General features: G+C 41.4%; 1 protein-coding gene across 1 annotated transcript in view; it reads left to right on the top strand.

Annotated features, from left to right (window-relative positions):
- LOC119914011 (NACHT, LRR and PYD domains-containing protein 12-like) overlaps positions 1-11,467 on the top strand; it is a 38,865-nt gene extending 27,398 nt beyond the window's left edge. The window contains 3 exon segments of the mRNA XM_038732987.1: positions 3,097-3,270; positions 7,689-7,862; positions 9,664-11,467. Coding sequence (XP_038588915.1) covers positions 3,097-3,270; positions 7,689-7,862; positions 9,664-9,886 — 571 coding nt within the window. The 3' untranslated portion in view covers positions 9,887-11,467.
- Positions 11,468-26,942: the final 15,475 nt, after the last annotated feature.

The raw sequence follows: 26,942 nt of genomic DNA, 5'->3' as shown, positions 1-26,942 counted from the left end.
GAGAGTATATAAAGGTGCTGGGAACAAAGCATTCGTTACAACATAAATTAAATGCAGAAATGTTGGCGAGCTTTGATGAAGATTAAAAAGCACTGCAAAATTTACTTATTTATGGTTTCTTCTTTTAACACAGTTTTTAACAAGAACATAATAATAGAACTACTCAAATTAAAGTGGCAAACTGAGTTAAAGATTATTTAGCTTAACAGATAATGGGCTGTATCCTTCTCTGGTGTCTTTTCTCACCAGTTTCACAACTGGGTGTGAAAAGTGAGAGTGCATGTTAAGAGTCCAAATGAATGGCTCTTTGGTAGGGTAGAGAATCAAGACTGAAGAAACGGGGTTATTTTATGTCTGAGGTAATCTGAAAGAGGAATGTTGTTACCATGATTACCCTGCTATTTTGGTCTAAAGTTGATGATACACAGAGCAACTTTTAGAGCAATCGTGCAGGGCAACCTTGTCGTCAGTGGTAATGAGTCCAGATTACTACCGTAATCCCCTTCCCCCACCTCTCCGCCACCCGCCCCGCACCACCGCTATACATTTAAAACATAGTCGGACTTGCCACTAGAAACATTACCCAGCAACATTGCTCAAAAATTTGCCCCATGTATTATCAGCTTTAGAGAGTGTCTGTGTGGGGGTTCTGCTAGTTACTTAGGGTAACGCAATTCATGCTAGTCTTAAAGCAGCAGGTGTCTGCTTTCTTACTTACTCCTATTAACAACAATAAAGCAGAAAATTATATATTGGGAAAACAAAACATGTAACATTACACCATGGTTACCCTGCCCTTTTGTGTCTGTGTGTGTGGGCTGTCAGTTTAAGATGAGGTTAGTCTCTGGACAAGGTTTATTTTAATAGTCATGCTTATAGTATGTTATCTCAACTTGACCAGAGGTGGTAGGCTTTATGGCTGAAACTTCTCAAACAGCGGGAGTGGAGCAAACCTTTCACCCCCTCCTTTGGGAAAAACTCATTAATTAGGACATAGTAATGTAGAGTTGCAGGTGTACTGATGAAAATGAACTTGAATTGCTCTAGGTGTATATAAACCGATTTTCTATTGGTATAATTAAAGCTATAAGGTTGTTGTAACCTGTTATTGTCCCTTGTAGTAGCTAAGGGTGTGGGTTTGAGTGGGTGTGTGAGTCATCTGTGTATGTATATTCCAGATACACTAAACAAATTATAATCGGAACACTTTTGTTTTTGCCCCCATTCATCATGAGCCGGACTCAAAGATCTAAGACTTTCTCGATGTACACAAAGACGTATTTCTCTCAAATATTATTCACAAATCTGCAATTGGCATGCTGACTGCAGGAATGTCCACCAGAGCTGTTGTCCGTGAATTGAATGTTCATTTCTTTACCATAAGCCGTCTTCAAAGGTGTTTCAGGGAAACTCATCTGCATGCTCATCGTCCTCATCGGGGTCTCGACCTGACTGCAGTTTGTCGTCGTAACTGACTTGAGTGGGCAAATGCTCATGTTCGATGGCGCATGGCACTTCGGAGAGGTGTTCACGCATGAACCCAGTTTTCACTGTACAGAGCAGATGGCAGACAGCATGTATGGCGTTGTGTGGGTTAGCGGTTTGCTGATGTCAACCTTGCAGATCAAGTGGCCCATGGTGGCGGTCACACCAGATACTGACTGGTTTCCGGACCCCTCCCAAATGGATGGATTATCTTGGCAAAGAAGTGCTCACAAACTGATTTTGACCGATTTGTGAACAATATTTGAGGGAAAAGCTCATTGATTAGGATATGGTGATGTTGAGCTCCATGTTTAAAAGCTGAACACATCTGATAGGATTAGAAATGGGTTTTTATCTCCATCGTTAATTCTTTATTCAGATTGGAGGGCTGCAGTTTGTCAGAGATCAGCTGTGCTTCTCTGGCCTCAGCTCTGAAGTCCAACCCCTCCCATCTGAGAGAGCTGCAGCTGGGCTACAACAAGCTGCAGGATTCAGGAGCGAAGCTGCTGTGTGGTTTTCTGGAGAGTCCACACTGCAGACTGGAGACTCTGAGGTCAGTTCACTGACTCTTTGTTACTATTGTAGATCTGATATGTTTAATTGACAAGTGAACCTAATTTGTGTTCATACATAGCTTCCATCCATAAAGTTGTAAATGTCCTGTTGTTCATAGTTTCATGTTTCTTTTTCTAAATTTAGTCTGCAGTCACAAAGACTTGTGTTTCTTAAAGAAACTGTAAAAAATGTTTGCTGTTAGTTGTTAAAGTAAATAACTGTTTCTAATTTTTGATAAATGGTCACAACTGTATACAGAAGATTCTCTGAACTAATATTTGTTTTAAACGGTTTACTTGTTGAAGTAGAAATATTTCTTTGTTTGTGTTGGTTTCAATGTGTTTTCAAAAACAACATCTGATCATTGATATTGATCCTTCAGAACACACACACACACACACACACACACACACACACACTATTAGGGAACCTCCGGGTCTGACAGGTGAAGCCAATGCTGAAGTGTCCTTAAACCTGCAATCTTGGTAATAGCCAGCTCGGGGCGACCCCACTATAGGGGTGGGTAAGATTTATTACAGGCAGGATCACTATTCATGACCTAATGTCCCTTGATTTTCATATTGGTTTTTAAGTCTATTTTGCAAGTTACTGGGTTATTCGGGTGTCCTGTGTCCAATGTAACAATCACTCCCTCTTTTAAAGATTTTAATATACATTTTAATTGGGTTTTCCCATGAATGAATGTGCTTCTGCATATTTAAAAACACAAAGACAGGGATAGTTGTAAATATTGCTTGGCGTTTGCAGTAGCCAATAGCGCTGAATGTGAAATACATCCCCCCTAACCCCGTCATGCAGACTCCGTGCAGACTGGTTCCAGCTCTCAGCGAGTGAACACGGCAGCTAAGTCTCCTTTAAAGGATCAGTTATATTGATCCTTTAAAGGATATAATTTATCATTGATAATTGATCCTCTAAAGGTGGAAGCAATAGGGTCCTTTAAATGATCGATATAATATCTGTTTACATGAATGCTGAACTCCACATCTAAAACCTGAATACATCTGATAGGATTTTTTTTTTTTTTGCATTTAGATTGAGTAGCTGCAGTTTGTCAGAGATCAGCTGTGCTTCTCTGGCCTCAGCTCTTAAGTGCAACCCTTCCCAACTGAAAGAGCTGGAGCTGACTGACAACAATTTGCAGGATTCAGGAGTGAAGCTGCTGTATGATGGACTGAAAAGTCCACATTGTAGACTGGAGACTCTGAGGTCAGTTCACTGACTCTGTTACTTTTGTGGATTTTAGATGTTTAACTAACAATTGAACCTAATTTAGAGTTTCCCACAGCATTTTAAGAGACTATGGTGGGTGGGCCCCGGACCCACTCGGGGAGTCTGGGGGCATGCCCCACATTAGAAAATTGTGAAAATTTTAAAGTAAAATGCATTAATTTGGTGCAAAATGAAGAGGCTAATTATGAAAAACTTTGCTCTCAATGGTGTGCTCTAGTAAACTATTTGATCATAAACCCACCGTATAGCTATACATGGTGATGAAACAGCAATAAAAGTCAACAAATTTATTTAATATTTTTCCAGCCACCCTAGCTCAAAGAATAGAAAATAGAATAAGTAATTTCCCTAACATTTTATTGTTTTATTTTTTACTTTTAATGCACACATGCAGGGCTTGACATTAACATTTTTGCTCTCTAGCCAGTGTGGCTAGTGGTTTTCAAAGCTACTAGCCACGCAGCATTTTCACTAGCCACATTTTTGCTGTTGGAAAATTATGTGTTATATGATTAGTTGACAATAGTATGCTTAAATTGACATGCTAAAATGTACTAATATTATTGTTAGCTCTGATAAGGTATGTAAAGCTCATTTTTTTAAAAACATGTATGCTATTAAGATAAACGCATAACAAAGTAGCTTCTTATTGTACATACTAAAAGTGCTGCATGGGTGTAAAAGATTAATTGAAAAGGTAAAAACTAAACTGAAAATTCAACACTATTTATTTTTTTACAGCAGTAAGTACTCTAACACAGAGTAGAACAATTATCTGCATTAGAAACACAGCTATTACCTATTTTGTCTAAGAAGAAAATCCACAATTAAGGCAACAGGATTAAAATTTTATGTAGGTCTGTATAATTTTTGTGCACTTTCGATTGTTTGTTTTGCCTCTGCATTTCCTCAGAGCACTGCCTGGATTTATGTTTATCATCATGAAGTTCTGGTCACTCTGAGTAACTGCGTCCACCTGAAAAAAGTATACAGGTCTTTATTTTTCAGATTATTCCCATACAAACTCATCTTCTGCTTTCATACATAGCATGAGTACTTTTATTAAAACATAGAATTAATTCTGGAAAGGTAGTTGTGATATGATGATATGTGAAGAGTCCAGCCCTACTAGTAGTCTATATTTCTTTCTTTTTTAAATACCATGTCCCTTAATCTTTAAGACAAGTAATTTAAGTAATTTTACAGCATTTACCGGGCCTTTTCTCTGTCTCAGCTCTGCCTTTTCCCTTTCTCTCGTTCTCCTGTGCATTTTTTCCCACACTGATCAGCCACGCACACTCATGCTCTGACTGAACGTTGTGTTGATGTGTGTGTGCGTGCGACCAGTCGCGTGTGATGACAGAGATCATACAATCAGGTTAAAAGCAGGTAGGAGGCTGATGGTCCACAGGACTAAGGGACTGTGGCTGCCCTGCGACAGATTCAACTTTTATATTCTCATTTGACTAAAGTCTGGGGCCCCATCCTCACTACTACGTTTTAGTTTACAAAAGGAGAATTATAACGAATACAATCTCTGTCCACACCAGCATTTTAGCTGCATATCAGAGTTGATCTCTGTCTACATTAAAACAACTGAAAACACACATCTATTGGCCGTTCAGGCACACTGGGTATGTGTGTTCCGTTATAAACATGAAGCAGATGTTCCATTCCATTAGTAAAAACAGAAAGATTTGGAGAAAGAATGAAGAACTGTAGACAAAGAATCAGACCAGATTTTTTTTAGCATGCACCAATAACGAGCTGGGACTGTTACTGAATGTAACACGCGACTGTGGCAGCGGGAAACAGACTGGGAGTTGCAAAGTAAAAGGCGACATGCACAGTAGCCTATAAGTGTAGGCAGATAGGCTTTAGCGTTATTTGCATGGTACAGAATATTTTTATAAAAATACTAACTCAAAAACTCAGTAGCTCAGTCAGTAGCATTACATGTGTTATGGGTGTGTGTGGTAGAAGTCTGAACCCTAAAGCCAAGAACCGATGCTATTAAGGGGAGTTTATTGAAACAGTCAGGAGAATGTGGGAGTGGAGAGTGATCCGACTCCAGAGTGGGGAGTCTGGGCAAGACGTTGAGTAGAGGCGGTGAAGGTGAGGCAGGTTGGCAGGCAGGTGACTGGCAGGCGGGTTCTGGAAAAGTGGAGGAGAACAAACAAGCGTTAGGGATAGCGAGGGAAAATTCAACGAGAAAAAACTAACTCACTACTGGAGAAGTCCAGGGTGTGTACCACAGGAGATACGCAGACAATCTGGCCAATACTCGCGTGCTGGACCGGGGTACATAAGCTGATTGCAAACGAGGTGCAGGTGTGTGAGGGTAGAGAGCCAGAGCCAGGAAGACTACGCCCACCTGCAGACAGACAGACTCACAGGTGAAACGGGCAAACAGAGACAATAGGAAGGGAAAACAACAGAGAACACAAGGTAAACAGAGGAGGGTAACCGCTGGGCATAACATGACTTATAAGACCCAATCACAGAGCCGAGCATTTGCGATATTGTTTCTATAGTCCTCTGTTTTTACCCCCCAGAGTTTCAAAACGCAAATTGGGTTGTAGAGTTTCCAAACTTTGTCGTTTTAGGTGTTTTCATCATTGTAGTCTGGACGGGAGGTGCAAATGTAGCAAAGTTCTCTGTTTTAATCTGAAAACGCAGTAGTGTGGATGGGGCCTGGATGTCATATTTAGAGTGCGCACCATACCGTAGTTACCTAAAAAGAAAAGTGGTTGTCTCGAGTCAGATGCCAAAGTGTGTGAGCGTATAAGCTTACAGCACTGTGGAGCAGCGCCCGCAAAGCACAACGTTAGAGGTCTGTAATATTATCATGAGATGTGTAAAAGTATTTTTGGTTCATTTTGAGACTATGGTGAAACAAATTAGATTATGGCGTGCCGCCATGGTCTGGTAAATTAATGGGAAACACTGCTAATTTATGTTCATACATAACTTCCATACATAAAGTTGTACTTCCTATTTCCTTTTGTTCATATTTTCATGTTTCTTGTTTTAAATTTAGTCTGCAGTCACAAAGACTTGTGTTTCTTAAAGAAACTTCAGAAAATGTCCGCTGTTAGTCGTTAAAGTAAATGAATGTTTATAATTTTTAGTAAAGCTCCTTTATGGTAAATTATAAAATAAATTGACTGAATTGAAATGACTTGTGTTCTTAGCATTAAATCCGAAAGATCTTATAATGCAAGACAATCTGCAAGAGTTTGATGCCATCTCCTTTTAACTTAAGATTTTCAACACTGGCAGCTTTGGAGGAGGCTCCAGAATGTTGCTCCAGAATCAGTCCTTCAAAACAGCTACTACACACTCCCCACCAGACAGATTCACGAGCAAAGAACAAGGCACTACCTTACAAGCACATGACTTACCAGCAGCTTAAGCTGACCATGGTCTGCACCAGGAATGGAGGTGGCTGATGGACCTGCAGTAAAATAATGAATGAATTAAATTTTGACTTCATTTTTAAAATGCAGAAGGTTATCATTGTAACATTCTTTTATACTCACCAACAGAAGAAACTGTTTACTTACACCTGTGATGATCTTCCAACCATATTCTTTAAAGTGCTCCTAGAAAGGAGATATGAAGAGTAGCTTTAATGTTGGCCCTTCAGAAAATGGAGCCTGTGAGCTCATCTCTTCTTCAAGCCTCTTGTTTTGTCTTTCTTCATATCCTGACATATATTTATGTCTCCTCAGACATCAGACCCTCTGACTGACCGATCATAACAAGGTCAGTCGTCACAGGGAGATCCAAGCAAGCTCAACCATCAGGGTAGCTGATTTTACATAATAAATAACTAACTAAATTAATGATGTGTAATATAGAGGTGTATTTCATTTTATTAAAAACATTTTATGTTCCTTATTTCAGTGAAATATTTCTAACACTAGCTGGCAGTGACTGTATGGGGCCCTCTGCTGGCCACGGGGCCCTATGCCACGCAAAGGCCGCTTATTGGCTCGGCCGGTTCTGTGCGTATCCCTCCCCAGTTCCACCCTCTCATTCAAACGTGGTCCCTTCTGGTTCAAAGAAACCAAGATGCCAAACTCGAGGCTTCAAAATGATAGTCCACAAACCAATGGGTGATGTCACAGTGGCTACATCCACTTCTTTTATACGATCTATAACAGAAACTGAGGATAGGTGTATGAATGTTGTGCTGACATTTGGATGATGTCTGTAGGAGGCTGACATTAAGATGATCCACAGTAACACAATGACAAACTCCCTCTAATCATTTTAGGGAAAAGCTCATTGATTAGGACATAGTAATGTTGAGCTCCATGTTTAAAAGCTGAACACATCTGATTGGATTAGAAATAGATTTTTATCTCCATCTTTTATTCTTTATTCAGATTAAGGAGCTGTAGTTTGTCAGAGATCAGCTGTGCTTCTCTGGCCTCAGCTATGAAGTCCAACCCCTCCCATCTGAGAGAGCTGGAGCTGAGCTACAATGAGCTGCAGGATTCAGGAGTGAAGCTGCTGTCTGCTGGACTGGAGAGTCCACACTGTAGACTGGAGACTCTGAGGTCAGTTCACTGACATTCTGTTGCTATTGTTGATCTTATATATTTAATTAACAATCAAACCTAATTTATATCGATACATAACTTACAAACCTGTTTCAAACTAGTTGAGATGCTCTGTAAAATGTACATAAAAACAAAATGTAATGATGTGCAAAACATTAAAGCTCCTTATTTAATTGAAAAGCACAAAGATAACTGTCAAATGTGGAATGTTATTGTGTTTTTGTTATCAGCTGCATCCCCTCTTCTTTTGCCAACACTTCATAACTAAGGAGACTTATTGCTGTAATCTTGAAAGTTAAATGTTTTCCCATTCTTGCTTGATGCAGGATTCCTGCTGTTCATCAGTTCAGGGACTCCTTTGTCGTATTTTACTTTTCATAATGTGTTAAACATTTTCAATGGGTGACAAATCAGGACTGCAGGCAGGCCAGCTGAGCACCCAGACTTTTTTACTACAGATTACTACAGATACTACAAATTTTTACTCGTCAGACCAACAGACAGTTTTCCACTTAAGACAGTAGTCATTCTGGATCTGGTTAATATAAGTTTTATTCGTTTTATATTAGAGCTTCAACTTGCATTTGTGGATGAGAGACGAACTGTCTTCACAGACGATTGTTTCAGGAAGTGTTCCTCAGCCCATGCGGTGATACCCTCTACAGAAGTGTGTCAGTTGTTTATGAAATGCTGTAAGAGGGCCCAAAGATCACGGCCATCCAATACTGGTATTTGGCCTTGTCCCGTGCATACAGAGATTTTCTCTGATTTTCTGAATCTTTTAATAATGTGATGTACTGTGGACAATGAAATCCCCACATTCTTTGCAATTTTACTTTGAGAAACATTATTCTTAAATTTGTCAGCACAGTTTTTCACAGTGGTAAACCTTTCCTCATTTTTACGTCAGAAACAGCCAGTTTACCTAATTGATTGTAAGATGTTTTCTTTTACCATTTGAAAACCTTGGCATTCTTTTGCCACTGTCCCAACTTTTTTGAAACGTGTTGCTGGTATCAAATTCAAAATGGACACATAATTTCAACATTTGATAAGTTGTGTTTGTGCTATTTTATATTTTATTATTTTATTTTATATTTCTTCCCATCATCACATTTAGTTTTAATTTACATTTTACACAGTGTGCCAACTTTTGGAAATGGGGTTGTACATCCATGAAAATATAAATTTCCTGTTGCTCATATTTTTGTTTCTTGTACTAAATTTAGTGAAAGTGTAGAAAATTTCTGCTGTCAGTCGTTAAAGTAAATGAATGTTTCTAAATGGTCACATCTGTATACAGAAGATCCTCTGAACTAATATTTGTTTTAAAGTTTAGTAGAAATATTTCTTTTCTCTCTGTTTAATTCAATGTTTTTTCAAAAATATTGTCTGATCATTGATATTGATCCTTTAGACACACACACACACACACACACACACACAGATCAAACCATATTTCCAAATGCTGTTTAAAGGATCAATAAAGTTTTTCTCCTCTAGTTCCAGACTGGCCTGAGATCAGCAGCATGTTATTGATCTTTACTGACACGGATAAGTGTGTGAATGTTGTGCTGACATTTGGATGATGTCTGTAGAAGGCTGACATTATGATGATCCACAATAATACAATGACAAGTCCCTCTACTCATTTTAGGTAAAGGTCATTGATTAGGACATAGTAATGTTGAGCTCCTAAACACATCTGATTAGATAAGAAATAGATTTTTATTAAACACTGAATGATTTGAAGCAGGAACATTGTCTTCTAAAGTTACATCATTTATTCTTTATTCAGATTGAGTCTCTGCAGGTTGTCAGATATCAGCTGTACTTCTCTGGCCTCAGCTCTTAAGTCCAAACCCTCCCATCTGAGAGAGCTGGACCTGAGTAACAACAACAAGCTGCAGGATTCAGGAGTGAAGTTGCTGTCTGATGTTCTGGAGAGTCCACACTGTAAACTGGAGACTCTGAGGTCAGACACCATTTTTTCCATCTGTGTTGAGATTAATATGATGTGAAAGTTGTGGTGACACTAAACTGCAGATATAAGGCTAATACACTGATCCACACTGAGGATCTTAATGCTAATGTCTATTTTCTTCTTCAGTGGTTTAGTCCATTGTATGTGGCAGAGCAATGCTGAGCTCCACATTTAAAATCTTAATATAATGAGAATAATGTCCAATGGATAATTCACTCTGAACTGCTCAGACTCCTGATTTTCAGTTTATATTCCACACCACGTTTTTAAATAAATGATAATTAAAATACATAAATACAATGAATAAATTCTCTATTTCAACTATCAGAAAATAACAAATATATCCAGTATTTGCCAACATTGTTATGAAGCTATATTATGCTTATACTGACTGAATAGTTCAAACTGAAGAAGCTTTGATTTTATGACTCCACTATTCCTATAAGAAAAATTGTAGAAAAAGTGCTTTTAGTAATCTTTTGCATTGTAAATAAGATTTTGGGAGTATCATGCAAGTTTTTTTTTCTGTTGTTCAGATTGGTTACTTTTGTGGAGTTTGTTTTGGTGGATGTTGAAGGGAGCTGCATTTGCCCCCAATTTGTATAGTTGCAAACCTGTTTTGAGTTGTAACATCAATGTGTTTTTGGGTCTGTGACTTGGTGAGTTGGCCAGCTAGCTTTGGTAACATACATTAAGTCCTACAGGTCATGCTTTGTTTGGTTAGTATGAGTTTTGTTGTAGCTTTGTTTCCTTGTGTTGTGTGTCTTGGATGACTTGGTTGGCTTGTAAGCCTTTGTTTTGTTTCTTTGAAACTTTGTGTGCTACTTTGGTTTAGTGCTTACATTCCAGTTTTGTGTGCATTTGGTTGCAGGAATTTTGGTTTGTTATGTCTAGCAGAAGGCCAACTTGTTAATTTGAGATGAGCTTTGCGTGCTCATTTTGATGTGATCTTTCGGTCAGGGCTTTCACCTCAACTTCTGATTTGTCAACACACCTCACTTTTCTGTATTCCTACAAAACCATCTTCAATTTTCACAAGCACTGACTTCGTTTATTTTACCTCTCCGGGAACCATCGCCTTATCGTGGTGGAGAGGTTTGAGTGCCCCGGTAAGCCTGGAGGCTGAGTTGTCTGGAGCCTATTGCTCCTGGTAGGGTCTCCCAAGGCAAAGTGGTTCCAGTTAAGGGTCCAGACTGAGAATGGTTCACAAAGATGGCTGATGAAAAAAGGTGGAAGAGGAGGAGAGACCCTGCCCGGACGAAGCCCAGGGCCCCTGTCTGGAGCCAGGCCCAGAGGGAAGGCTTGTCGGCCAGGACCTGGTGGCCGGGTTTGCCACGGAGCCCGAAAAAGCAACGTGGCACACCCCTCTCCATCCTTTGGACACACCATCCATCGGAAGATCCGCAGGGGTCTGGTGCGCTGCCACATTGGTGGCAGTGAAGGTCAGGGGCCTCGACGGACCAGACCCGGGCGGAACTCTGACTATTGTTTGTGCATATGCACCAAACAGCAGTTTAGAGTACTCTGCCTTCTTGGAGATCCTGGATGGAGTTCTGTATGGGGCTCCAGCAGCGGACTCCATAGTTCTACTGGTAGACTTAAATGTGCATGTAGTTAATGATGAATACCTGGAAAGGTGTGATCGGGAGGAACAGCCCCCCTGATCTGTACCCTAGTGGGTGTTTGTTGTTCTGTGCTAGTCATGGATTGTCTATAATGAACACCATGTTCGAACATAAGGATGCTCATAAGTGTAGGTGGTACCAGAGCACCCTAGGTCGATTTTGGAAGCGTTTTATCTGATTTGAGGCTGCATGTTTTGAACACTCTGGTGAAGAGAGGGGCGGAGCTGTCAACTGATCACCATCTGGTGGTGAGTTGGGTCAGGGGGTGCGGGAAGACTCTTGACAGAACCGGTAAGCCCAAACGGGCAGCACGGGTGAACTGGGAATGTCTGGAGGAGGCCCCTGTCCGTGAGATATTCAACTCAAACCTCCGGCGGAGCTTTTATGGCATCCCTGTGGAGGTTGGGGACATTAAACATGAGTGGGCAATGTTCAAAGCCTCTACTGCTGAAGCCGCAGCGGGAAGCTGTTGTCTCAAGGTCTTAGGTGCTTCAAGGGGCTGCAGACTGGTGTGGTGGTTCCCCTGTTCAAAAGGGGGGACCAGAGAGTGTGTCCTAATTACAGGGGTATCACACTTCTCAGCCTCCCCAGTAAAGTCTACTCCAGGGTGCTGGAACAGAGGGTTCGGCCGATAGTCGAACCTCAGATCGAAGAGAAACAATGCGGTTTTCGTCCCAGTCGTGGAACAACTGACCAGCTCTTTACTCTCACAAGGTTCCTGGAGTGGGCTTGAGAGTATGCCCATCCAGCCTATATGTGCTTGTAGATCTGGAGAAGGCGTATGACCAGGTCCCCCGGGAGATACTGTGGGAGGTGCTGCGGGAGAGTGGAGTGAGGGGGACCCTTCTCAGGGCTATCCAATCCCTGTACATACAAAGCGAGAGCTGTGTCCAAGGACTCGGTGGCGAGTCGGACTCTTTCCAGGGGAGGGTTGGCCTTTCGCCAGGGCTGTGCTTTGTCACCAATCCTGTTTGTGATATTCATGGACAGGATATCGAGGCGTAGTCGTGGCGAGCAGGGGCTGCGGTTCGGTGGGCTTGGCATCTCGTAACTGCTTTCTGTGGCCATGGTTCTCAGCAGGAAACCGGTGGAGTGCCAACTCCAGGTAGGGAATGAGTCCTTACCCCAAGTGAAGGAGTTCAAGTACCTCGGGGTCTTGTTCACGAGTGAGGGGAGATTGGAGCAGGAGCTCGCCCGGAGAATCGTAGCAGCAGGGGTGGTATTGCACTCGCTTTACCGCACCGTTGTGACGAAAAGAGAGCTGAGCCGTAAGGCAAAGCTCGCGATCTACCGGTCAATTTCCGTCCCTACCCGCACCTATGGTCATGAAGGCTGGGTCATGACAAAAAGAATGAGATTGCAGGTACAAGCGGCCGAAATTGGTTTCCTTAGGCGGGTGGCTGGTGTCTCCCTTAGAGATAGGGTGAGAAGCTCGGCCATCCACGAGGAGTTCAGGAGAGTTGAGCCGCTGCTCCTTTGCGTTGAAAGGAGCCAGTTGAGGTGCTTTGGGCTTCTGTTAAGGATGCCTCCTGGACGCCTCCCTAGGGAGGTGTTCCAGGCATGTCCAGCTGGGAGGAGGCCTCGGGGAAGACCCAGGACTAGGTGGAGAGGCCTCGGGATCCCCCAGTCAGAGCTGGTTAATGTGGCTCGGGAAAAAGGTCCCCTGCTGGACCTGCTGCCCCCGCAACCCGCCCCCGGATAAGCGGATGAAGATGGATGGATGGATGGATGTTTATTTTAGTTAAATAAATTATTTGTTTATTGTTATTATTTGTTTTAACTAAGTACCTTGTGTGGACTCCCTCTTTGTCACATTCTCTGAGCCAGTTTGTAACAAAATATTGTAGATGTCTTTTGTTCACATTTCCCCAAAGTTCATCCTGACATATTTCGCATCTTTGGGATCTTGAGTGGTTTCTGTGGGTTTTTGTATTTGGCTGAACAACATGAGTTTGTACAGATGGAGCCACTGGTGGAGCTGCAGAGTTCAAGAGGTGAAGTCACTACATCTTTATTAAAGTAGCAGCACGTTGTCATTAATATTAATGAGAGCTCTTTTTACTTTTTGTATTTTACAGTTTGAACTTGCATCCTGTTGGGTTCAGGTGTTTGAAGTTTCCATTTTCTAAACTACTACATTCTAAACCTTCTTCAGCTCTAAACAGATTATTAAACACGGAATGATTTCAAGCAGAATCATTGTCTTCTAATGTTACATCATTTATTCAGATTGTTGGGCTGCAGTTTGTCAGAGATCAGCTGTGCTTCTCTGGCCTCAGCTCTGAAGTCCAACCCCTCCATCTGAGAGAGCTGGAGCTGAGTCACAACGAACTGCAGGATTCAGGAGTGAAGCTGCTGTCTGCTGGACTGGAGAGTCCAAACTGTAGACTAGAGATTCTGAGGTCAGTTCACTGACTCCTTTACTATTGTAGATCTGATATGTTAAATTAACAATTGAACCTCATTTCTGTTCATACATAACTTCCATCCATAAAGTTGTAAAGGTCCTTTTGTTCATATTTTCATGTTTCTTGTATTAAATTTAGTCTGCAGTCACATCAAACTTATGTAGGGGTTTTATTATGTAGCCCCTATATTGATAATATGTAGTTTTTCCAATAAAATCACTAATTAATACATATTTTCTCCGGTTTTGTCAATGGGCTCAAACCTTACTTAAAAATGAAGCACACGCCTGTTTTCTCTGTTGCTTGCATCAGCTACTATTCTGCTATTAATGTGAGGACACCGGATGGAGGCAGCTCTGTTCACACAATCCCGAGCCTCTCTCAGACTACAGGGACAACACGGCAGCTAACGACTAACACCACAAAACAACCGGCTCCCAGCAAAACACAAACTCCAACATAAACTCCATGTCAAACAACAATTAAGATTTATGTGATGAAACCCATCAGACCAATGAGATTCAGATGATGTCGGGTGAAAACAGTGAACATTAGAAAGGTAGGAATCAACTAGTCACATTAGTTCGCCGGCTAACACAGAGCATTTGCTAACGTCATTTGGTACAAAGTTATATCGCTCTACACATTACTTCACCAACTAATGCGACCCATGTCACTATCCTGTGTACCACCAGTATTATGTCAAAGTGATTGATTTAGCCTGCAAGAAATGATGGAACAGTAAAAAGCAAATGTGGAGCGATTTGGTTACTAGCCTATATGTAAGGCAGGGCAGGACAGCCAGCTAATGCTACATTAGCTCGGACCTGCCGCTGTTTGCATTGTGACGTTCAAATTAGATTTATTGTCCTTTACTCAGGGACACATCTTCTCCATCTCTCAATCGTTGTAATGTGACCCACATACAATCCTGCAACAAAACGGCAACAACAACACAGAGGAAGAGTCATCCACTAACATTACAGTAAAGTTACTTACGTCTGTTATAAAGTGTGACAACAATCTCATTTATAATATTCAGTCTAGCTCACTGATGTTTCATTATCATCCAATACATTTAACTGTGCTCACATTGCTGAGCCTCCGGTGAAAGAAACACAAATAGTAAAGTTAGATACTGAAAAGCAGACAGGCGAGCTAACGCTGATGTAGCACATCGGCTAAATGCAGTGACTGTACTGTTATCATGTAACGAGCATGGATTGGGTCAACCTGCAGCTGATAAAAATATTGTATACTATAACATTGCAGTGGGAGTTTACCTGAGTTTCCAGCATGTTGTGTGAAGCTTTCTCCCTGTCTGTCTATAGCCGCTGTCAATATGCTTGCTGCGCTAAATGAAAGGTATGGAGCTGGTTTTGAGCTGCCTCTGTGTTGTAAATTCCCTATTATTACTGTGTTTGTGGTGCAGGATTTGTTCAGTGCTGAATTTAGTTTACATCAGGCACCTCGTTGGGCAGCTAAGGGGTCCTTATTATATTGAGCCGTTCATTTTACGTTGATGCCTGTCTGCGTTTGTGATGAAGATGGGTGGAAATGATCTGCTAATGCTTTGATATGCAAATGAAGTGGTGGATTTCGCTAATATAACATAACATTACTAACGTAGCAGTGTTTATTTGACGTTTGACGTGCCAACTGACTTGGTAATAAGCTAAAGCTAAGTTCGAATTAACATGTGCTCATTAAGCTAGTATTCTCACTTATATTGTGTTTTGTTTATTGCAGATACCAGTACAGAACCAATGTAAAATCAGACCAATGTAAAGTCTCAGGCAGAACAGACAACAGAGATAAAATCTAACTAATCAAACTGTAAACAGCAAACCAGAAACACAGAGCTGTATTTAATTTGGAGTTGTGTTTCATCAGTAAAGTCAAGTTCACTGTCCTACTGTGTCCCGCCTCGCTCTCTAATCGGAGTGTCTGTGTGGATGAGGTGTTCCAGCGAATCCCCCTAAACCAACATACAGTCCTAGCTCTCCGTAACACTCTGAGCCAGGAACGTTGAAGTAACAGAGCCTGAACATGTCTGGAGAAAAGCCACCGCCCTCATACCGGTGTTTCCAAAAACTCCATAATGCCTTTTAAAGAATCTGTAGAAAATGTCCGTTGTTAGTTGTTGTAGGATCTCCCTCGGAAAAGAGATTTCAATCTCAGGGGACTTACTGGTTAAATGAAGGTTAAATAAATAAAAAAGTAAATGTTTTGGTAAATGGTCACATCTGTATACAGAATTCCTCTGAACTACTAATTGTTTTAAACTCATCAAGTTTACTTGCTTTCTGTTTATTTAAGTGTTAATTCCAGACTGACTTGAGATCAGCAGCATGTTATTGATCTGTGTTGACATGAATAGGTATATGAATGTTGTGCTGACATTTGGATGATCCACAATAACACAATGACAAAGTCCCTCTACTCATTTTAGGGAAAAGCTCATTTATTAGGACATAGTAATGTTGAGCTCCACATTTAAAACCTGAACACATCTGATTGGATCACCGACATGCACAGATATTTTGGGGAGTTTTATTAATTCCCTCACACTCACAGAGGGCTGTCTGTATATGTGTGTATGTGTGTGTGTGTGTGTGTGTGTGTGTGTGTGTGTGTGTATATATATATATATATATATATATAATTTTTTAAACATACAAAAAAGTCGCTCTTCAAAAAAGGAAAAAAGCACTTTTTCTCCAGTAAAAAAAGGGCTTGAGCCCCTTTTGATGTCTGTGTTTGCCTGGATTGGATTAGAAATGGATTTTTATCTCCATTATTGTTCTTTATTCAGATTAAGGCGCTGCAGGTTGTCAGACATCAGCTGTGCTTCTCTGGCCTCAGCTCTGAAGTCCAACCCCTCCCATCTGAGAGAGCTGGAACTGAATAATAACAAGCTGCGGGATTCAGGAGTGAAGCTGCTGTCTGATCTGAAGGAGAGTCCGCACTGTAGACTGGAGACTCTGAGGTCAGTAGAGGGTTGGAGTCGTGCCCACACACAAACCATTCATGTCTAGAAGGGAACCCCATTTTGGCAAATGAGCTGCCTTCCTCATTTTGCAAGTTAATAACATATATAAGATGCAGCAAATGGCAAACCTACTTCTTTTAAAGCTCCTTAAAAGGTTTCTTGTCCATATAAACTCTTTGTGTGCACCTCTGGGGCAACTAGGGGTTAAGCATCTTGCTCAGGGACACATTGGTGTCTCACAGTGCCCGGGTCTCTCACACCAAAGGCAAGTCTCTTAGCCACTGCCCCATCACACCCCATTGTTACCAAGACTACTGTATTTGCAAAGTACAGACGTCAAAGAAAAAGTTATCAGACCCATGGACAGTGCTGTCACTGTCAAGAGATTATAGTAAATAAGACAGAGAAGCGACCTGCAACAACACAGGGTTTAATACCCACAAGCACATACTATGGAGATACAACTATGCCAAAATGATTCGAAATGGACAGACCAAAAGTCACAAATTGATATTACACAAAACACAATCTACAAATAGTTTTAAAAAGTCTACAAAAAGTTTATCTGCAAAGTCCTCATGATCCGCAAATCTAAAACTAGATCTAGAAATAGATTTTAAAAAAAATCTACAAATGAACACATCATGATTCACAAATAGAAATCAGTCACTTTTACTTGAAAACCAGAATTTGAATGAATGTAAAGTGATTTGTTTGCAGGTGAAGATCATATTCTGTTTGTAGATCGCTGTAAAACAAGATTTAGAAATAGGTTTAAAAAATCCACAAACAGACCCTTCATGATAGCCATTATGTGCCTAGTATAACATCTTGCCTATGGACTACAGTTGAAAATTAGCCTGCTGGCTAACACTGGCACATTTACAGAAATGTTGATTAATGTGCACTGTCCTTAAATAAATAAATGAGAAATGAGAAATATAAAAATTGTACTCAGATGTGTGCAGAGGTATCTGTAAATGCACTGTGATCTGCAAACACAGATTCAACACTTGCATGCTGGGATTTGCACAGAATGTGTAAGAATGTCTTTTTACACTGGTTTGAAAATACAATTTAGACTGTGTTTTTTGTACAATTTGGGAAAAACAGGGAAACAGTTGTGCTAAAATTCTGAAAAAAAATTCAACAAATAATGACCCTCATGGCCAGACAATTCACTTTGAATTCATTCAAATTCCGGTTTCAGTACAAGTCACAGATTTCTATTTGTGAATCTTTGTGAATCGTGAAGTCTTTATTTGTGGATTTTTTATGATTTTGTAGATCATGTTTTATATTTGTGGATAATGAATAGTCTGACGATTTTTTTAATCTATTTGTAGATCTTGTTTTACATTTGCGGATCATGAGGACTTTGCAGATTTTTAATCTATTTGTAGATTGTGTTTTGTGTTTACAAGTTGTAATGTCTATTACATGTCCATTTTCAATCATTTTGGCATAGTTTAACCACCTTACATACACACAGAAAAAAGGTGCTCCGCGGCGACCTGTCCATGAGATCCTTAGGAAAAGATTCTAAACAATCTAATTTGGGAGCTTTGCGACCCTCTCCTCCTGTTCTTTTCTCTCCTGTCTCTTCTTGCAACAACTTTTTTGTTTGTATTTAAATGCTCTGTGTTTGTATGGCGCCTTTCTAGTCTTTACGACCACTCAAATCGCTTTTACACTACATCTGCATTCACCATCCACTGAGCCTAAGTGCTCAAACAGAAACTAACATTCACACACATTCATACACTGGTGGAACAGCAGCCAGGGACAATTCATGGTTCAGTATCTTGCCCAAGGACACTTCGACACGCAGCCGGGAGGAGCTGGGGATTGAACCGCCGACCTTCCGATTAACAGGCAACCCGCTCTATCTCTTGAATGACATTACTGCTAGCTTGCAGGTGGGCTCTGCTAGTCTGCTTGTCAAATGTTGCGTTTCACCTAGCTGGAGTCTTGTCTTGTCACGTGATCAAATAGAATCTTAAGATTGGGAAACAATATAAGCTGCACATATTACCCAGCAATCATCGTTGCATACTTAGTCAGTTCATCTTTGCTCTAAGATCCACAGCTCTAAGATCAGTCTCACTGAAGCCTGTCAAATCACTGTCCCTTTTATCTTAGGGAACCATCATTACATTTAGTAACCATGAGGTCTTTCTACAGAGGGCCAGGGGCCTCATTTATAAAATTGTACGTAGAAAAGATTCCTAAAGGTTGCACACGCCCAAACATATTCAGATTTATAAAACAGTACACACGTCCTACGCCTATTTCCATTTATAAATCATAATCAACTTGAAAGGTGGCGTAATTTGGATTCCCCATTTGGCAACATGTTTAGGCAACATGTTAACGATATCTGAAAATATGCAGTTGTATTTGGTCGACTGACGCATTAAAAAATGGCATTAATTTAAATGTAATTTGTCCTCCTGTTCACCTTATTTATGAGAATAAATTGCACTGTATGCAAGTATTAATTAATATGATTCCCGATTAAACTCTACAACATATTTGAGGCATTCTTTTCCAGAGACATATCTGTGTTTGTGTTTATTATCCTTAATCATGTTTTTTTTTGTGTGCTGAAAATGACCTTAAATGATGTGTTTTATGTGCAGGGAAAATCAGTCAAACAGGTGTTTGTTTATTGAGAAAGGCCTTAAGCCTATAATACTCAGAGGTAATATTCAAATTTATTTTACACACGAGTATCTATTTCAAACCGTTTCATCCTTCTGCTATGTGAGTTGCCGTGCGTACGCATGGTTCAGAATTTACTTACAGGACCGCACATTCTCCCCTCAAGTTTGTTTTGTATAGATCACAGTACAGATTTTGTATAGATTTGTACAGCAAACTTTGGTATGGTTCAATTTTGGGTCCTGATTGTTGTTGTTACTGGGGACTGCATGACGTGCTGACGTATTGCGGTAAGCGTGTCGACTCATTTCTGTTTCCGGTGCTTGTGTGTTGGTACCGTGTTGTGCTGCTCTCGCTAAATAAAAGTTACATTTGTTAGATTACAGCGGCCAACTGTTCGCTAAACACTTATTCTTTACAGTAATTTTGCCTAAGCACTCACAGTTCTTTCCATCTTTTAGTGACTGCTGTTCAATCTCATAGTTGTTCTAAAGTTTTGGTAACTGACGCTACAGTACTTTAGCTTAGCCGTTAGCGACTTTAGCTTAGCAGCTAGCGATGGCTTCTCCTTCTCCCTCTCTCTCTCCTACTTTCTCCTGCTCGGTGTGTCAGATGTTCAGTTACTCCTCTGCCTCCTTTAGCGGTAATGGTACATGTAATAAGTGTAGTTTATTTATAGACATGGAGGCGAGGCTCAGTGAGTTAGAAGTCCGGCTCCGCACCTGGTAGATCAGTCTTTAGCTACTGTAGCTAGCCAGTCCCCGGTAGTCGGTGCGGAACGGCCTGAGTTAGCCTCTGGTAGCCGTCCTCCGGCATCCCCTGTGCAGCCAGGAAAGGGGGGCTGGGTGACTGTCCGAAGGAGGAATAGTAAGCATTCAAAGTCCACGGGGCATCATCAACCTGTTCACGTTTCTAACAGATTTTCCCCACTCAGCGACACACCCGCTGAGAAACCAACTCTGATCATTGGCAGCTCCATTTTGAGAAACGTGAATTTAGCGAAGCCAGCGGCCATAGTTAAGTGCATCCCTGGGGCCAGAGCGGGCGACATTGAGTCTTATTTGAAACTGCTGGCTAAGGATAAACGTAAATACAGTAAGATTGTTATTCACGTCGGCGGTAATGACTCCCGGTTACGCCAATCGGAGGTCACTAAGATTAATGTTGAGTCGGTGTGTACATATGCAAAAACAATGTCGGACACCGTAGTTTTCTCTGGACCCCTGCCAAATCTGACCAGTGATGACATGTATAGCCGCATGTCGTCATTCCGCCGCTGGTTGTCGAGGTGGTGTCCAGCAAACGATGTGGGCTTTGTTGATCATTGGCAGACTTTCTGGGGAAGACCTGGTCTGATCCGGAGAGACGGCATCCATCCCACTTGGGAAGGAGCAGCTCTCATTTCTAGAAATCTGGCCAAGTTTATTAGTGGACCAAATCCATGACAACCCAGAGTTGAGACCAGGAGGCAGAGTCGCAGTTTAACACACTTCTCTGCCCTTCTTTTTCAGCAGTTACCCACCCAAAACCCTACGCAGAGTCGCAGTCTAACACACTTCTCTGCTCCTCCATTTCAGGAGTTACTTAGTGAAAACCTATAGTGACGGTGTCTGTCCCCCGACCATCGAAATTATTTAAAAAGGTAAACAGAAGAGGAGCTGTGCATAAAAACCTCATAAAAATTAAAACCACAAGAGCAATAGTGCAAACAATAGGAGAGTTAAATGTGGACTCTTAAACATCAGATCTCTCTCTTCTAAAGGTGTACTAGTAAATGAACTAATATCAGATTATGATATTGATTTATTTGGTCTTACTGAAACCTGGCTGGGTGATGGAGAATATGTTAGCCTAAATGAATCCACCCCTCCCAGTCATATTAATACTCACATTCCTCGAGGCACAGGCCGAGGAGGTGGAGTTGCAGCTATCTTCGACTCTAGCCTATTAATCAGCTCTAAACCTAAACTAAACTATAACTCATTTGAAAGTCTTGTTCTTAGTCTTTCGCACCCAAGTTGGAAATCACTGCAACCAATTCTTTTTGTTATAGTGTACCGAGCACCTGGCCCGTATTCTGAATTCTTATCTGAATTTGCAGAGTTTTTGTCAACTTTAGTCCTTAAAACGGACAAAGTTATTATTGTAGGGGATTTTAATATTCATGTAGATGTTGAGAATGACAGCTTAGTACTGCGTTTATCTCTTTGTTAGATTCCATCGGCTTCTCTCAGAGTGTTCATGAACCGACTCACTGTTTTAACCACACCCTTGACCTTGTTTTGGTGTATGGTATTGAAATTGAACATTTAGTGGTGTTCCCACAGAATCCCTCTTTATCCGACCACTGTTTGATAACTTTTGAGTTTGTATTGCTGAACTACTCGCCATTGGGCAAAAATTTCTATACAAGATGTCTGTCTGATAGTGCTATAGCTAAATTTAAGGATGCGATTCCATCAGCTCTAAATACATTATCTAGTCACAAAGTAACGGAGGACTCCTATGCTAATTTCAGTCCCTCCCAAATCGATCATCTTGTTGATAGTGCTGCTGGCTCGCTGCGAATGACACTCGACTCTGTAGCCCCTCTAAAAAAGAAAATACTAAAACAAAGACGGTTAGCTCCATGGTATAATACTGAAACTCGCAAATTAAAGCAAATATCACGGAAACTTGAGAGGAATTGGCGTTCCACCAAAGTGGAAAATTCTCGTTTAATTTGGCAAGATAGTCTTAAAACTTATAGGAAGGCCCTCCGTAATGCCAGAGCAGCGTACTACTCGTCATTAATAGAGGAAAATAGGAACAACCCCAGGTTTCTTTTCAGCACTGTAGCCAGGCTGACAGAGAGTCACAGCTCTATTGAGCCAAGTATTCCCATAGCTCTCAGTAGTTACGACTTCATGAGCTTCTTTAATGATAAAATTCTAGCTATTAGAGACAAAATTCACCAAGACCTGCCCTCAACTGGCACCGACTTATCTCTAAACTCAGGAACCTTAGAAACAGCTGTAGAACCAGATACATGTTTAGACTGTTTTGCTTCCCTCAATCTTTACCAACTAACTTCAATAATTTCTTCATCTAAACCATCAACCTGCCTCTTAGACCCCATCCCGACTAGGCTGCTTAAAGATGTTTTACCCTTAGTCAGCACCTCTATACTAGATATGATCAATCTATCTTTATCAACAGGCTATGTACCACAGTACTTTAAAGTAGCTGTAATTAAACCTCTTCTGAAAAAGCCCAAACTTGATCCGGATGTTTTATCAACTATAGACCTATATCTAACCTTCCATTTCTCTCTAAGGTTCTGGAGAAAGCAGTTGCTAAACAGCTGTGTGACTTTCTACAGAGCAATAGTTTATTTGAGGATTTTCAGTCAGGATTTAGAGCTCATCATAGCACAGAGACAGCACTGGTGAAAATTACTAATGACCTCCTTATTGCATCAGACAAAGGACTTGTCTCTGTACTGGTTTTATTAGATCTTAGTGCTGCATTTGATACCATTGACCATCAGATCCTATTGCAGAGACTGGAATATTTCATTGGCATTAAAGGAACCGCTCTAAGCTGGTTTAAGTCCTATTTATCAGATCGATTTCAGTTTGTACATGTTAACGATGAGTCCTCCATGCACGCCAAAGTTACTCATGGAGTTCCTCAAGGATCTGTCCTTGGACCAATCCTCTTCACTTATATATGCTTCCTTTAGGCAATATTATCAGGAAACATTCCATAAGCTTTCATTGTTATGCAGATGATACTCAGTTATATCTATCGATCAAGCCAGATGAAACTCATCAGTTAGCTAAACTTCAAATGTGCCTTCAGGATGTTAAAACCTGGATGAGCTGTAATTTTCTTATGTTAAACTCAGATAAAACTGAAGTTATTGTTCTGGGGCCTAAGCACCTCCGTGACGCATTATCTAAAGATATAGTTTCCCTGGATGGCATCGCCTTGGCCTCCAGCACCACTGTGAGGAATCTTGGAGTTATCTTTGATCAGGACATGTCGTTTAAGTCCCACATTAAGCAAATTTCAAGGACCGCCTTTTTTCACCTACGTAATATTGCGAAAATCAGGAACATCCTGTCTAAAAATGATGCAGAAAAACTAGTCCATGCATTTGTTACTTCTAGGCTGGATTACTGCAATTCCTTATTATCAGGCTGCTCGAAAAAGTCCATTAAGACTCTTCAGCTGATCCAGAATGCTGCAGCACGTGTTCTGACAGGAACCAGGAAAAGAGATCACATTTCTCCTGTTTTAGCTTCTTTGCATTGGCTTCCAGTAAAATCCAGAATAGAATTTAAAATCATTCTTCTTACCTACAAAGCTCTTAATGGTCAGGCACCATCTTATCTTAAAGAGCTCATAGTACCTTACTACCCCACCAGAGCACTGCGCTCCCAGAATGCAGGGTTACTTGTGGTTCCTAGAGTCTCCAAAAGTAGACTAGGAGCCAGAGCGTTCAGCTATCAAGCTCCTCTCCTGTGGAACCAGGTTCCAGTTTGGGTTCAGGAGGCAGACACCATCTCCACATTTAAGAGTAGGCTTAAGACTTTCCTCTTTGATAAAGCTTATAGTTAGGGCTGGCTCAGGTGAGTCCTGAACCATCCCTTAGTTATGCTGCTATAGGCCTAGACTGCCGGGGGATTTCCCATGATGCACTGAGCTCCTCTCTCCTCTACTTTCTCTCCCTCTGTATGCAACCTTATCCCATTATTGCATGTTACTAACACAACTTCTCCCCTTTCTGGTAGTCTTGTGCTTTCTCGTCCCTCTCCTCTCTCCTCCTATCACTTCCTGCAGGTTTTCTGGCTCTGGAGCTGTGGAGTCTGGATCTGTGGCTGCGGGTCACCTGCTGCCCCTGTGTTCCTGCTCGACACCCTCTACTGCAGCGACTGTTGTCGCTGGTCTTATTGTTATTATAATCATTAACATTACGATGGTTACCATTAACACTATTATAAATATCTGTACCATTTTTCATTTAGTTTATAGCAACATTACCTTCGCTGTCTGTACCTCTGTGTGTATATTGTGTAGGCTGCCTCCCTCCCCTCTCTCTCTCCTTACATCCCTCTCTCTCTCTCTCTCTCTCTTTCTCTCTCTCTCTCTCTTTCACTCTCTCTCTCTCTCTTTCTCTCTCTCTCTCTCTCTCACCCCAACCGGTCGAGGCAGATGGCCGCCCACCCTGAGCCATGGTTCTGCTCGAGGTTTCTGCCTCTTAAAAGGAAGTTTTTCCTTGCCTCTGTCGCCTAGTGCTTGCTCTTGGTGGGAACTGTTGGGCTTCTGTAAATATCATCACAGAGTACGGTCTAGACCTGCTCTTTTATGAAAAGCGCTGTGAGATAACTGTTGTTGTGATTTGGCGCTATATAAATAAAATTGAATTGAATTGAATAGATCACGACCTTTGCTTGGTAAGTGGCACACGCACATTTCCATCCCTGTTTTGTACATACACACCGTTTATAAATGAGACCCCAGAACCTCTGCTGACGTCCAGTAAGCACAGCTGATGTTTAGCTGTTCAGTGTATGAACATGTAGGACCTTTAACATCATATATATATCTGTCCATGTGTCTTTAGTTTGGTCCATATTTTTTAGAACAGTCTCCATATTTACAGATTTGTCCTGTAATATTTCCAAAGTAGCTGAAATCTTCAAATGTGACTGAGCCGCTGGTTTTTAACAGCTTTGAGCCCTAACAGCAGTAAATCCATCATTCCAGTGAGCAGTGAATATCTCTCTGTCTCTGCAGTCATGATGCGTTCAGGGACTCTCAGCACTTTATTTCCACTGTGGACTTGAGTGAAACCTGCAGAGTAAACAGAGCTGATGGCCAAAGTCTCTGCAGGTCTCAGTGTGTTCACTCCAATACGTTAACATGAGAGCTGAAAGGAAGCTGGCTACGCTACACAGCCGCTCCACTTCTGGTCTGAACAGGACTGAAGTCCCTGCTGGTCTTTATACTGGATGTGCTGCATCACTGACTGACAGCTGATGAAGGGAGTCTCTGTAAACTCTGATTTATGACTTCTGCTCTCTGTCTTCTTCTCTCATCAGCTGGTGATCTCTGTCAGAGTGTGAGGGGTCAGAAAGGTGGAGGTGTTGAGAGAGGATCAGCTGTGTCCTGATGATCCAGAGAGGTTGAAGCAGCAGCATCAGCTTGTGTGTGGAGAGGCTCTGACTGGGCCATGTTACTGGGAGGTAGAGTGGAGAGGAGAGCTTCATCCAGCAGTGACTGACAGAGGAATCCCAACAGTGCTGCAGTCTGAACTGCTCTGAGATCAGCTCCACTGTCAGACACAAAGTCAAGTCCACCATCATCCCTGTGTGTTCCTCTGGATGTGACAGAGGATCATCAGTGGATCTGGACTGCTCTGCTGCTGCTCTGTCCTTCTACACAGTCTCTGCAGACACACTGAGACTCCTCCACTCCTTCTGCTGCACACTCAGACACCTCCTCCACCTGGACCTCCACCTGGACCTCCACCTGGACCTGGACTTTATTTCCTTCAGATGTTCTGAACCCAAAGAGCCTCTGCAGATTAGTTCTGTTTCTGACAACAGAACTGCAGATGAACACTTATTTAAGCTGACTGATTCTGAGGCTTTGCACATCCAGGAAGTTAAAGTGGGAAAGGATCGTCTATAGTGTTTTACAAATGTTTATCCGTTTTGCAACACCTCTGATAATCATAACTTTGTATTACATGATCTCCCTTCTTAGTATGTTACTGTATGATGTCACCCTGTCCATATAACAGTTTATTTGTTAAAGCGTGGTCCCAAGCTTAGGACACACCCTCTCCTGGGAGCACGTCAGTTCTGCTGGAGCATCTGAAGAGGAGGGCCGTAACCTCGGCTCTCTGGATGATGAAGACTCTTCTCAGTGAACTATCTTAATGTAAAAGCCATGTTACTTCACGTTACATCATTTCCTGTACATGTTTTCCTCGGTCAATGAATTGTTAACAAGGCATTGAGAGTAGCAAATATTTATTAAATACATTGATCCTGTTCACTTTCCAGATGTGTCCTGACTTTAAACAATGCATCGCTCATATCGATGTAAACTGGAGAACGTGTTGCTGCTGAGATTAGAGAACACCAGACAACGTCTTAGTTCCTTTCTAAACAGTTCTGTCTCTGCGGGAGGCGGCGGCTAATCCGCCCCAGACTCCCTTAAAAAATATGGAGGTTTGTGAGGTGTTGAGTTAGGCTGAGTCATATTTCTAGCAACTGTTCGTCAACCCAGAGTTCAGGTTTACACTCAGTTTGTTTAACCTGCTTTCTGAAACGGGGCCCAGATTAACACTTATTTAAAATGATTTTTCTGATTTGCTTTCTGTTGCAGCTTCACCTTGTGGATTGATGG

The sequence above is a fragment of the Micropterus salmoides genome, unplaced genomic scaffold (genome assembly GCF_014851395.1).
Source record: "Micropterus salmoides isolate LMB-PRFRI ecotype aquatic unplaced genomic scaffold, ASM1485139v1 Ms_hic_scaffold_1, whole genome shotgun sequence".
Taxonomy (NCBI): domain Eukaryota; kingdom Metazoa; phylum Chordata; class Actinopteri; order Centrarchiformes; family Centrarchidae; genus Micropterus; species Micropterus salmoides.
The sequence above is the reverse complement of the archived record's forward strand: the minus strand, read 5'-3'. Positions and strand labels throughout refer to the sequence as shown.